The 14,663-nt window shown below is 33.9% G+C and overlaps 1 protein-coding gene across 1 annotated transcript in view; it reads right to left on the reverse strand.

The window, feature by feature from the left end:
* Window positions 1-224: 224 nt before the first annotated feature.
* LOC145292979 (uncharacterized) overlaps window positions 225-14,663 on the reverse strand; it is a 485,581-nt gene continuing 471,142 nt past the window's right edge. The window contains exons 28-33 of the mRNA XM_080139221.1: window positions 14,392-14,515; window positions 9,975-10,060; window positions 6,264-6,360; window positions 5,207-5,297; window positions 4,037-4,147; window positions 225-1,334 (exon numbers count right to left, since the gene is read on the reverse strand). Of these exons, the coding sequence (XP_079995347.1) occupies window positions 935-1,334; window positions 4,037-4,147; window positions 5,207-5,297; window positions 6,264-6,360; window positions 9,975-10,060; window positions 14,392-14,515 (909 nt within the window). The 3' untranslated portion in view covers window positions 225-934. The remainder of the gene's footprint in view (window positions 1,335-4,036; window positions 4,148-5,206; window positions 5,298-6,263; window positions 6,361-9,974; window positions 10,061-14,391; window positions 14,516-14,663) is intronic.

Below are 14,663 nucleotides of genomic sequence, written 5' to 3' on the forward strand. Positions count from 1 at the left end.
AGAACGCTCCGTTCTATCTCTTTCATAGAACGGTAAATGAGAAATTCATCTTTCCTCTCAACTGACAATTGTGCTAAACGCTACAACTGAGTCTTTCTCTAAGATTTGAGTTGTCGCAATAAATGGATTTAAAATAAACTTGTATTTTCAATCAGACTAAATTTTATCCTTTCTTTCAATGAATTATAATATTTATTATAAACATTTTATTTTTAACATATATATTTCTTTTTTTTTTTTTGTAAATATTGTATGCCACCTCAATTCAATATGTAATGCTGCAGGATAACAGCTTATAACAAAAACGGTTACTAAATAATTATAGTACGGAAGTGAATGGGCATTTTGTGCAGTAGAAAACAAGTTGCTGCTTCTCCGCCCTCTCCTCTTGTCGCGCTGCGGTAAAAAAAAATCTCCCTTAAATGCTTTCAGACTGTTCTTAATAGAAATTAAAAATAAGGATTCTTCCTTAAAAGGGGAGGGGGGGGCATTACATAAAGCAAAGGGAGATAACTCGAGAAAATTTCAATTTCTTTTCATTGTCCAATGCTTATTGGTTCATATAGATACTGTCCGGTATTCAGAAAAATATCTACGGAGAAAAAAAGCATGTTGGGGAGAGAGAGAGAGATAAAGAGAAAACTTGTAGTTTTAACTTACAAGTTATACTTGCCCCTGAAATAAAATTACTGTATTTGTTTTCAAGCATTGAGATTATCTTTAGTTTTTCGTTTTCTTTTTTGTCTAATTTTGTTCCTTTGTTTTCTTCTTCAAATGTGGGGAAAAAAAAAGCAAAAAAAAAAGCAGACTGCTCGGGTCGTCGAATGTCCAATCTGTGAGTAACAGAAAGTTTGAGAGAAAGAGAGCGTGAAATCCCCCCCAACGAGAATTATTTTTGGAGCGTGGAGAAAAGGCAATGGTAAAAATAATGTGCTCATCTGTTGCCCGTGTCCTGCAGTTCAATAATACAACTGCTGTCCCGTTCGTTCTCTTCGTAGACGATGTGGCCTTCTGCTGGCTCCTCCTTCGCATCCGCTTCATCTACCGAACTGTTCTGCATTGATGCATTCACATTACTTTCCAGTGCAGGGCTGTTCGTGCCCGTGCCTCCCCCCACATTGTCATCGGAGAAATACGAGGCCTCTTGCTGGGCCAGATGGGACATTAGATTTATAGGTTCACCGTAGGTGCCATTGTCTGGCGTGCTTGGCTCCATCTCGAAGAATTCAGGGGATGTCGGATCTCCAACGTCGACGTACGGCACCTCTTTAGTGGCTTTGATGATCCGTTGGCAATAGATATCTTCAAAGTTGATTGGATCTTGGTCATGTTCCCTAGAGAAAGGAAATTAAGAAAAGGAATAAACAAAATAAATAAAAAAAAACCTTTTTAAATATTCAAAATAAAAACAGAAAGAAAAAAATGTCAAACAAAGAACTCACCTTGGCTTTATATTATATCAATATATGAGGGGAATTAAATTATGCAAATTAATATTTACAAAATCTATTGTTCAAAATAAGGAGTACAAGATACAAAGAATTATTTCTGTATTCCATAGAGTTTAAAAGCTTTGGCGTTTTACTTCATAAAAATGTTGACTATACTTTTATTTTTTATTTATTTTTTATTTTTTTCAGAAAATTTAATATTGAACAACTTTGAATCTCCATATTTGTGAAAGAAAATTTTCTTGGAAATCAGTATTAAAATGTCAAAAAAAAAAAAAAAATTCTATTTAATCCATAGACACTGGAAAAATGTTGGGATCATTCTACCACTACCTGTATAAGAGTCAAATACAACCCAGGATGGAATACCACTGCCACATCTGGGTGGAGCTCAGAAGAGTACCTTTTCCTGCCTTGATAAGTTATAAAACCATCTCTGGAATTTAGTGGGCGAGGATCTTTTCGTCTCTCTATTGCCGACTGAAAAGACGCTGCAAATCTGACAGTTACTACCATTCTCTTCAGTAAAAATGAATCTAGTAGTAAATAGCAAACCAGGTATGTTTTTACGCTCGCTAATGTTCCCGAATTAGGGTTTCATCAGCAGACGTAGTTTTGTACCATACTTAGGAGAAAGAAGGAGGATTTTTTTTTTCACTTGAAAGTCACCACTTATCAAAGCCAGGAGGCCACTCAGAGATAAGGGTTAATAAGTGTTAAGTAGTTGGTGGGACAACTCAGTGATGATCAGTAATGGTGGAACTTGGGTAGGGTTTATGTATTTAAAAGGATGGGTTAACAAAAACTTATTTACATTGGATCTGAAAGCAACCAACTTATAGTCAGCAAGGAAGCAGCTCCACGGTATCTTGTTCCACAGACGGAGAGTTCTAGGAAAGAAACTCTGCTCATGTAATTAATGTCTAGTTTGAGGCATGGATAGAGAGTAAGGGAAATTGTCAACGGTTACTGCCGCTAAACAAGTATTTGTTACAAACTTTTTACAGGGGGGAACCGTGGATTAGAGCTCAATTGAGTACCTACCACATCTGGGCAGGAGCTGCTAAAAGCAGCCTATCCTGCCTTGACAGAGTACAAAATAGACTTCATGGCTTAGTGGAGGGATGCCCTTTTCTCTTTCCTGCAACCTCTCTCCCACAGAAGAGACGTTGTTAGCCTGTCTTTGTTTTATCATTATTTCCATGGCAAATGCTCGTCTGAGCTCCAATCTCTGGTCCCCTCTTGCCAATATTTTACGAAAAACACCTGTCTAGCTGAAACCACTGTCAATAATTTTCTCCACTCCTTATCTGTGCCTAAATCAAAACGTAGATTCCATGAACAAAGCTTTTTTCTTAGAAGTGCACGCCTGTGGAACTCTGTTCCGGTTGCCTGTTTCCCACCTGAATACAACTTGGATGTCTTCAAGTCCAACATAAACAAATTCCTGATAAACCGCCCCCTTAAGTAAGACACTTTATGAAATCTCCATTACTAACGATTACTATATTATCTCATTGATTATTGTCTGTACACGCAATAACCCTTATCCCCGAGTGGCTTCTGGGTCTTGATAAGTGGTGACTACCATGTAAAAAAAAAAAAAAAAAAAAAAAAAAAAAAAATGAAAGTAACAACAGAGCAGAGAAAGATTTGCAATGTCTCTTCAGTGAGAAAGTGCCAGTAAAGAGAGGAAAAGGTCCTCGCCCACTAAATTCCAGAGATGGCTTTGTAACTTATCAAAGCAGGAAAAGGTACTCTTAGGAGTTCCACCCAGATGTATTCCCAGAAGTTTGTCAAAGCAAAGTACCTCCTCAAAACGAGAATCGTTTATTTTAATTGGGGCCAAGTGGGTGTTAAACATTGGTGGTGAAAAGATAGTTTTGTTTTGGGTGCATTAAAGGTAACTAGCCATTTTTTAAATGGCTAGTTACCTTTAATGCATTGTACAACACACTCTAGGTCAGAGGAGAGAGAATCAGAAAAGTTTTGGCCTTTGAAGTGTTGCCATAGATGGTAGTATCATCTGCATGGACGCTTACAAAGTAATTTATATTACATTTCTCTTTGTCTCTGTTCCACTTTTTCTAAGAAATTATTGGGTTGATATGGTTGAAATTTTGTATGGACCTTTGTTATAATTAGGTTCAGCAAACTAAGTATTATGGTATCTATTCGATGCACAGTTAAGGATCAATATAGATTAGTATTTAATGCAAAAATGAAGACAAATTTAACTATATTCAACCATCAATTTGGCATAAAGCACCCATTCTAAATCATTGGGCTATACTTTTTGCCCATTTTCAATGAGCTAAAATGTCTAGCGATTTATATTTATATTTATTATATATTATGATTTATATTTTATTATTAAATTATTTATATATTATATTTTATTATTATATTATTTATATATTATATTTTATTATTAAATTATTTATATATTATATTTATATTTATATTATTTATATATTATATTTTATATTTATATTTATTATATATTATATTTTATGATTTATATTTTATTATTATATTATTTATATATATTTATATTTATATTTTTCCATCTCAAAAGTTCTCACCTGTTGTAGATCGCCAAGGCAATGCTAGCAGGATGTGGTATTGGCAGAGGAATTTCCAACTTATCAAACACATGTGGCGTGTGGTCGTGCTTCCAAGGACACATTCGTTCTCTAAAGAAATCAAAAAAAATATTTCTTTTAAACAATTCCATTCAATGTCATAAAATCAAATTTTAATGTTTCTGTTAAAAAAAATTTTTTTAAACCAAAATATCACCAAATAATAAAAAAATTTTTTTTAAACAATTCCATTCAATGTCATAAAATCAGATTTTAATGTTTCTGTTAAAAAAAATTTTTTTAAACCAAAATATCACCAAATAATAAAAAAAATTTTTAAATCAACTTTTTTTGGTTTCATTAAAAATTTAGTAAATTTATGCTTGATTTAACACAAAAAATTTCATTAAAAAACAATAGTTTAGTTTATTTTTTAATCATTATTTTTAACAATAATATTAATACAAAAATTGAAATATAATTTTACAAATGAAAAAAAAAAAACATATATATAAAAGGGAAAAATGTCATACATCAATAAGATTTCAGCAATGTAACAAATAATAAGATGTCCTTTTTTAAAATGAATATGCAAGTATCAAGAAGTTCCACCAGATTTCCTGCTGGTTTGGCAGACTGAGAGCAAGCTCAAGACATTTCCATAAATAGTGGTAAAGGAGGAGGTGCTCATAAAACCAAGTCAATTCACATTGGCATCTAGTGTGGCAGGTCTTTAAGAAACCAAAACTGTGGAAGAAGCCACACATGGCAAGTCTTCGTGCTCTGTTAGTCTCCATGGCAATCTGTTGGAACACAAATCTGCCAAGAAGACCGCCATATTTTGATTGCTTGCAGGTTTCTGCTGACACTGCTGTATGTCCAGGGTTTGTTGCAGATTCTGCCAGTGACAAGAGTGCAAAAGGGTAGCACTGTTAGGCCATTGGACCATTTGTCATCCTCTGTTAGGTCAACTGGTTCAAAGATCAATGGTAAGGCAACAATATTTAGACAATATGATTAAGAGCTCTGTACCTAAAGAATATGCCGAATCCCAGTGACCGCTGACTGCCAAGATTCAACGTGCTAAGCAATATATGTATAGTATTATAAAATAATAAATTTTGATTTTTTTGGATCAAATTGAAAAACAAAACTCAAAGAAATGCTTACTGAGGTGTATCCCATCTTGCTGTTGGTATCAGCCTTTGATTCGGATTAAAGAAACCGGAATCAAGGAATGGAGGCCGAATATTCACATCAGCTGTACAAAAAAAAACCAAAAAAAAACAGAAAGTTATATATACAAATCTGCATATTACTAAATTTTGAGACAACTTCACGTGTGTGTGTGCGTGTGCAATTCTTGCATCTGTCTAACTTTGATAGTTACATACATTGAATTATTTTTATTTACTATTAATCAAATATTTATTTAAATCAGTTATACATAGCATAAAATAAAATTATAAAAATTATTTTTTTAATGCAATTAAATTCACCAGAATTCATTTTAGTTTCTTGGTAAACAAGTCATTCATTTTGATCTTTGTTAATGAAAAAAAAAAACGAATTTGAGGGAAAGAGGGATAAACAAAAACCTGATCAGCTAAACATTAGTTTGGAAGTCAATTTCCAAAAGCTATCAAATAAATACCAATATTTAAAACAGATGTTAAACTGGATATGGTAACAAAGCAAGAAATCTTTTAAAAATCCTATTATTGATTAATTTATGAAATTAAATCCATCAAAATGCATTTTGATTTCTCTATTACTAAGTTAGCCATTTTATTAACAGCTAAAAATAAAAGTATAAATTACTTTGTGACTCTTCAAAATTTGATAGGCGATAAATGATATGAGAATGATACGGATGTGTGATGAGAGTCATAGATATCAAAGTTTCTTGTTCTGCACACGTATGTCCAGATTTAATTTCCCTCTAAGCCCATCAGAACCAAGCCTCACATTACTCATCTATCATATTATTCTCATATCATTTCTCTCCATGCAACACATGTCCTCAACTCTCATTGGTTGGGCTTCACTTCCAAATATCATCACATTGTGTATCATGTTTGATAGAGCCTTCTTTGTTCAACAGCGGTAATGCTCTGCTGGTTGGTAATGGTAGAAGTTCCCTGAACTTACTTCGTCCACTAAAACAATAAACAAAATATGGGAAAATTTTGGAAGAGAAGCGAATTAAAAGTAAATATTTCCTTACCTGCGGGGATATGCATTTCCGTGATTAATTCCAAGTCATCATGATATTCAGCATATTTCAACATGTCTATATAGCGACTAAAGTTGATGTGATCAACCTGCAGAAAAGCAATGACGGCAGTCAGGTAAAAATCAACAACAAAAAACATTAAAGTTTTTAAGCTAAAACATAAATATGGCTAGTTGTAACATTATCTTTAGCAATTAAAACTGAAAATAAACTTAGATCAGAGTACTGATTGTACTCTGACTTCCATGGTAAATAGACTAAGCACTACAAGTTTTCAATGAACACAACATCAATTATCACAGCATGGAGTGAGAAACTTGACAAGAACTGAGAGGCAGGGCAGTTGCTGAAGTGACTGAATATGAGAAATACGCCTGCTTATATTGAACATAAAATGTCATTGATTAGTCAGCAAAAGAAACCATTTGCATAACCAGATATAGCTCACTTTGTTATCCTGAACACCTAGCTATAACGGCTTTTGGGGGATAACCACTGTCTCTTGTTTGTTCCCATAATAGCACACAAGTTAGCGGCATGGGTGGCCTCTATCGTCAGGGACAACGAGCAATTCATTGTTTATATCAGCTATAGTACACATCTTACTCTCTATAGATCATAAAAGGTTTTTAAGTTTAAAAAGACAGACATGGTAATTTATAACATTATTATTTACAGTTGCATGTTTTAGAAAATTAAGGATAGTGTTAGATAATAGCCAGGTAGAAGAAGTTAATTATCCATGTCTCTATCTATCTGTCTATATAATTATCTATCTATCTAGTCAACAGAGAATTGAATGGTTATGTTTTGACATGTATCAAACTTTGTGACTAGTCAATTTGCACTGAAAGTATCCGGATGAGGATTGGACATGATGTGTCACGTGTACTGGTTTGCTCAAGCATAGTGTTGAGTTGAGTTTGAAATGCCGAGATAGACAGATTGACTAAACAGGTCTCCCCTCAGAACGGAGACATAGAAAATCCCACAAGCCGAGAGTCCATTGATCATTCCCTTTTGCTGTGATGAATACCTGGAAGTGAATAAAATATATGAAATCCTTCAACCTCGTGGTCTTTTTTTCTTTTACAAGGTAGTCACCACTTATCAAGGCCCGGAAGCCACTCGGGGATAAGGGTTATTGTGTGTACAGTACGTTAGTTTTGGAGAACTAATAAAGTGTCTTACTTAAGGAGGCGGTTCATTAGGAATTTGTTCACATTGGACTTGAAGACATCCAGGTTGTATTCAGGTGGGAAACAGGCAACCGGAACAGAGTTCCACAGGCATGCACTTCTAAGAGAGAAGCTTTGTTCATGGAATCTATGTTTTGATTTTGGCCCAGATAAGGAGCGGAGAAAATATTTGACAGTGGTTTCAGCGGCGAGGGGGGGGCAGAGATTGGAGTTCAGACGAGCACCTGCCATGGTAGTAACGATAAAACAAAGACAGGCTCACAACGTCTCTCCTGTGGGAGAGAGGTTGCAGGGAAGAGAAAAAGGCATCACCCACTATGCCACGAAGCCTATTTTGTACTCTGGCAAGGCAGGATAGGCTGTTTTTAGCAGCTCCTGCCCAGATGTGGCAGCAGTACTCCATCCTTGGATGTACTTGGCTTTTATACAGATAGAGAACTGCATCAGGGGTGAGATATCTTCTGGAGTGGTAGAAGGATCCTACCATTTTTCCAGTGATCTTAGCAACTGACTTGATGTAGTGTTCCATTTCAGGTCAGGAGTAAAGGTCAAGCCCAGAAGCTTATCAAAACATGGAGCTTCCCCGAGACAAGAGCAACCCATATCAATTGATGCTAGATGGGGATCAGAGCATTGATGATGTAAAGATAGGAGCTTGGTTTTAGATGCATTAAAAGTAACCAGCCCTCCTCCCCCACTGTATCACGCGCTCAAGATCAGAGGAGAGAGAATCTGAGAGAACTTTGTCATTTACGGCCTTAGATGTGTTGCCATAGATGGTCGTGTCATCAGCATAGATGTCAACGAATGATTTAAGTATGTGTTTTGGGAGATCATTGATGTATATCAGGAAGAGATTTGGGCCTAGGAGAGACTCCAGCATTAATATTGATGGCCTCTGATTTCTGCCCATCAACTACTACTCTTATGAGCCTATTGGAGAGAAATGATTTTATGATCGAGAAAACATTTCCAGTTATACCGTAGCTGGAAATCTTGTGAGGTAGGCCCTTATGCCATACCTTATCGAAGGCCTTTGATATGTCGAGCAATTGCCCTAGAGAGGAAGCCTTTGTCAAGAGATTCGCTAATCCTATGAGATATAATCGTTAGCACATCTGCTGTAGATCTGGCAGAACAGAAACCATATTGCATGTCACTAAGGAGGTTATTTCTGCTGAGGTGGTTGACTATTTCTCTATTTAATATGGATTCCAGCAGCTTACTCATGACATATTATTGATCTGTACTGAGAGGGAGAGGAATTATCACCTGAGTTCTTAAATACAAGGCATACTGATGAGATTTTCCAGGGTATTGGGAAGCACTTCTCTTTAAGGCAATGCTTAAAGAGTTTTATAAATATGGGGGTAAGTTCTAGTTGAAGCTTTTTCAGCTCAATGATTGGAATGCCGTCAGGGCCAGTTACTTTACTGGAATCGAGGTTCTTGATTAGCTTGGCGACCTCACACAAAGATATTTGTATGTTGCATAGCGTGTTGTCCGTTATAGGAGGAAATATAGGGAGTTGATGGCCTTTGTCGTACAAGGTAGAATTAGCTGCAAAGTTCTTGTCAAATAGTTTGGCCTTGTCTGATGCTGACGAGATTACCTCTGGTCCATTGATGATGGTTGGGATAGCACACTTCTGTTCAGGACCCTGTTTGCTATTTGCAAAAACTGGTGGGAACCAAGCCGCTGTTCAGCTACTTTGGATTTAACGGACTGAGCAGATAGCTCTCTTGCATTTTTTATTACTCTTTTGCAGTGGTTGCTGGCAGTCCTGAGGGCAGCTTTAGTCTCAGTGCATCTATTATGTTAGTAGCTATGGAAAAAGTGATTTCTGCGCACGATGGCAACAGCACATTCTGGGGAGAACCATGGCTGGATATTAGGTTTTTGTTTGAATTTTTTGGATGGTATGAATCTATTGTCTATATCTTGTGAAGCATCTTCTTTAAAACAGGTCTGGCTCTCCAAGATGGTTGAAGAAGCTCCCAGAAGGGATCAGCAGCAGAAACAGGTATGTCGTCATGTTGATATGTGTATATGTATATATGTTGATATGTGTATATTTATATATGGTGACATTTATATGTATATATGTTGATGTGTATATGTATATATGTTGACACACAAGTATATACCAACACCTTTAGATGAGTTACGGGCCATTAAAACATTTACGTATGAGGACAAGAGTTCATTATACGACAAACATAACGTACATACATTTACATATACACCTGTTAATTAATCAAGGAAATATAAGTATGATTTAGATAATAACAACATCCCTATACAACAGTAGTTTCCAGATAAGTTACTTAGTATGATCAATAGGGTATGTCTCCGAAGATTGGTTATGATTAGTCACATCTAATTGATGAAATTCATTGTGTGAGATTCAAAAAAACCCAAAGCATGACAAATAAAGATCTCGATCACAAAAAAATCATTAACAAGGGAGAAAAAAAAAGGCAAAACAAAAAAAAAACAGTACCTTTAATGCAAAGTGATTATCGGTTTCTTCAAGAGGAACAAGGAAATTTCTGGAAAAGATTTCTGTCAGTTTCTTACATGCTAAACCTTTGAAAAAGAAAAGCAAAGAAAATTAATAAGTCAATAAGCAGAAACAAACAAAAAAAAAAAATGGTCAACTGATTAAAGAGTAGAATATATAACTTTTTAATGATACTCTTTAATTAATTTAGAATTTTTATTAATTCTTCCTTTTAAATAACATATTTTTTTCTATTTTTATTTAATTCTATCCTAATATATTTATTATATTTACTACTATTTAGTGTAAAAGTTAAATTATTTTTATGTTACTTAGGTTTCTGAATTTTTGAGATGAGGATTGATAATTTGTGTTATTCGAACTACTGTTCTCATCTTAAGTGTTATTCTCACATGACGGGTAACCTCCAACCTTCTTTAGGTGTATCTTGTCAAACTCGCAAATTTAGACTGACGAAACAAGAGCATGATTTTCTTGTAGATTAAACAAAGGAGTCTGCTTAAAATTCCGTACAAATTCCCGCATTTTAAAGAAAGCTTTCCAGAGTTTGACAGAAAGATTCCCAGAGTTCGACAGAAAGATTCCAGAGTTTGAAAAGATACACCTGAAAACAGTTGGGGGTTACATCAGCTGAAACATTGTGAGAGAAAAAAAATTCAAGAGGAGAAGAGTAGTGCGAATAATCCAAATACAATTTTATGGTACTATTATCCAGTTTTCAATTCTGACATATTTATAAATAATTGTTCTTACATTTGTTCTTTTAAAAGAATAAATTTTCAATTTAATTCATTAACAATTTTATCTGTTTTTACATTTTACACATGAAATTTCTTGCATTTACAATTAAAAAAAAATTTTTTTAATTGTAAATTTTTTTCTAATGATGTCTACATTTCCCACACTTGTATTTTTGATATTCTATTTTCTCCTGTAGTGTCCCACTATTTGTCTTGTTCCATTATTAGGTGTGCTCTTTAAAAGAGGATTGAAATTGCTATATGCCACTACCCTCTCACTTCTTCTCAATTTGCTGTTTAACTGAGGGTGTACTATACCATGTTTTGCTGCTTCCTTGGACTTTGAAGTTTGTGTTGATGAAGAGACTTAGTATCAATAAATATCTATTTCATCTCTGAAACGATTGTACACTAAACAGCTGTTAAAGTGGAAGTTTTGAAAAAGATAAAAATAAACATGTCATACATTTGTTTTGTAGCATAAAAATATATATATATATATATATATATATAAAATCCGTTTCTTATACAAATATTATTAGTTACATATGTGTATACATGTATGCACATATATAACCAATAATGTTTGTATAATAAACAGATGATATACCGGCTCTGTCCTCTATTGAGCACTCTTTAATAACCAGGCGGGTTGCATTGGATTTACATATAGGAAACCAATCTACACAACAATTATATATATATATATATATATATATATATATATATATATATATATATGAGAGAGAGAGAGAGAGAGAGCAAGAGATTAAATGGAGAGGGATAAATAAAAGTAATAAAATTATACAGGACACATATTCAAAGAAAACAATAACAATCTGGAATAGTATATTCATTAAATACAGTCTTCCTATCAGCAAAAAAGCAGGGTAGGGTTGACACTAAATTAATGATCGATTAGCAGCATGACGAGGATTATGGTTCCACATCGAATTCATGAGTAACTGTCGTGGTAGTGCCTTCACAACTATAGTAAAGTTGCAATAAATTACCACCATGTTTACAAGCAAACAAATCATCTTTGCAAGACTAACAAAAAAAATGATACTTCTCAATAAAACACAGCAATATATATACATACATATATATATATATATATATATATATATATATATATATATATATATATATATATATATATATATATATATACAGTGATGATCATATTTATTGGCACGGTAAAATAAAAGTTAAATTTTGTCTAATAAATTCTAAAAAAGGGATTAAATTAAAGAAAATAACAAAGTATATTATGTATTTTTAACTGGCCTTTCCGATGCAGCAATCGGATTTTAGAAAAAATAAATAACAAAGGAACAACAAACATAATTGCAAAAAACCCTTGTTCAAAATTATTGGCACGATTTATTTAATAATCAATTGTATAGCCTTTGACCTTGATTACCTTCCTCAGTCGCTTTTCATAGTTTACAACCAAGTTGTTGCACTCTTCAGTAGTAATTTTAGCCCACTCTTCCTGACAATAATCCTCCAATTGAATAAGATTCTTAGGCTTCCTTTGCATTACCCTCAATTTTAATGTTCTCCATAAATTTTCAATTGGATTAAGGTCTGGGCTTTGTGATGGCCACTCCAAAACATTAATATGATTGTCCTCAAGCCATTTCGTAGTCAGTTTAGCCGAATGCTTTGGGTCATTATCTTGCATGAACCACCAACGACGACCAAGTGAGAGCTCTTTAGCAGAGTCTTTCAGGTTTTCATCCAATATTTTAACATAATCTTCCTTTTTTATGCTACCTGTGACCTTAACAAGTCGCCCTGGTCCAGAAGCAGCAAAGGATCCCCAAAACATCAAACTGCCTCCACCGTGCTTCACTGTGGGTATGGTGTTCTTAGGCAGGAAAGCTTCGCCAGATTTTCTGTAAATATAAGACACTTTATTATGGCCAAATAACTCTATTTTCGTTTCGTCAGTCCATAGAACACGTTTCCAGAATGCAACATCTTTATCAATATGACGTTTTGCAAAGGCTAGCCTTGCTTTCAGGTGCATAGGCTTCAATAAGGGAGTCTTTCTCGGACGACATGCTTTTAAACCAGCTCTCTTCAAAACTCTACCAACTGTATGTCGAGATACATTCACTCCAGAGGTGCTCTGTTCATCAACAATCTCCCCAACACAGATCCTTGGGTTTTGTTTTACTTGTCGAACAATTTTCCGTTCATCTCTTGGGGAAAGAATCCTTTTTCTCCCTCTACCCTCTAAACTCATAATGTGGCCTTGCGATTTGAACTTGTTTATTATGGCTCTAACAGTGGATTTGGGAAGGTTTAGCTTCTTTGAAATCTTATCATAGCCCTCCCCATTGGTATGGCATGCTACAACAAGCTTCCTGACGTCTTCGCTGTGTTCCTTAGTTTTAACCATGGCGATTGAAAATTATAATTTAGTCACTTATAATAGTTTAAATAAATCGCTATCTAAAAATTATCTGAAAAAAATTATTCACTGAATTAGCGTTAAACAAGCATAATATGGCTATAAAAAAGTTCAGAAAGCACGTAAACCGGAAATTGATTGATATTATACTGATACTAAAAGAAAAACAAAGCCGTGCCAATAATTTTGAACAAGGGTTTTTTGCAATTATGTTTGTTGTTCCTTTGTTATTTATTTTTTCTAAAATCCGATTGCTGCATCGGAAAGGCCAGTTAAAAATACATAATATACTTTGTTATTTTCTTTAATTTAATCCCTTTTTTAGAATTTATTAGACAAAATTTAACTTTTATTTTACCGTGCCAATAAATATGATCATCACTGTATATATATATGATTACTTCATGTAATCACAAATTATATATAAAGCCTGACAAATTCTCACGTGAATGAAACGCAAAATATTCTGTGTAGCTTAATTGCCATATATACTTTTATAATTTACTATATATATATATATATATATATATAACTATAATATTTTTTTCAATAAATATTAATAATTTTTTAATAGTAACAATATTTTTATACCTACAGACACTAGTGTTTCATGTTTATGCAATCATCAGTGTAGGAAGTGATAATTACTTCTAATCGCGGGACTCAATCCCAATAAACAAAGTCAACCTTAGGTTTGTAGGTTTGTGTTCTTTCATCTGGCCATCAGAAAGTAACATTTAAATGGAAGCGAATAAGTTATTCATGAAGCTATGTAAGCGGGCTTGTCATAATTTAGACAGCAATGAAAGTATTCGGACAAATAAAATTTATTTTGTTATGTAGTCACTACCATTCTTAATGCACTTTTGCCAGGAATTCAATAAGACATTTCTGCTTTTGATGCTCATCTATGATAGGGGTTGCTTTTTTAGAGTTTCACACTGTAAATATCTGCAACAAAATGATGAAACCATCAGGGCATGAATACATAACTTCAGTCATCATAACAATGCAATTTATAATCCCCTCTGATCTGTTTAAGTGGAACAAAAAAAAATAGGAGGCATTACTTTTGAAACGCCCCTTGTATATAAACAAAGCTAACTTTATAAAAACTGATGAACTAATGAAATGGTAAGAAAATTTAAAAAAATAAAAAGAAGTGCATATTGATTATATAAAAACACTTGTAAAAATGGAGTAAATTTCTGACAATTTAAATTCATTTCACCTTTCCAATCATTCACTTCAAGTTGTTGCTTTTCCCAAAATTCTTTTTCACCAGTCGGCAAACGCTGGAGAACGTGATATGGATAGAAATCTTCCAGCATTCGAGCTGCCTGAATAATTGCTTTCTGAAATCACAAACAAAAGAATCCATATTTTTTTGGTGCAGAAAAGAATAAAACGTTTTAAATTAATTGAAGAAATTATAATGGAAAAATCAAACTGATTCGGACAACATTAATTTCAGGGGAATCTCATAGAATATACTATTCGGCA

The sequence above is a fragment of the Euprymna scolopes genome, chromosome 14 (assembly GCF_053919585.1).
Source record: "Euprymna scolopes isolate OS-2025 chromosome 14, ASM5391958v1, whole genome shotgun sequence".
In the NCBI taxonomy this organism is placed as follows: domain Eukaryota; kingdom Metazoa; phylum Mollusca; class Cephalopoda; order Sepiida; family Sepiolidae; genus Euprymna; species Euprymna scolopes.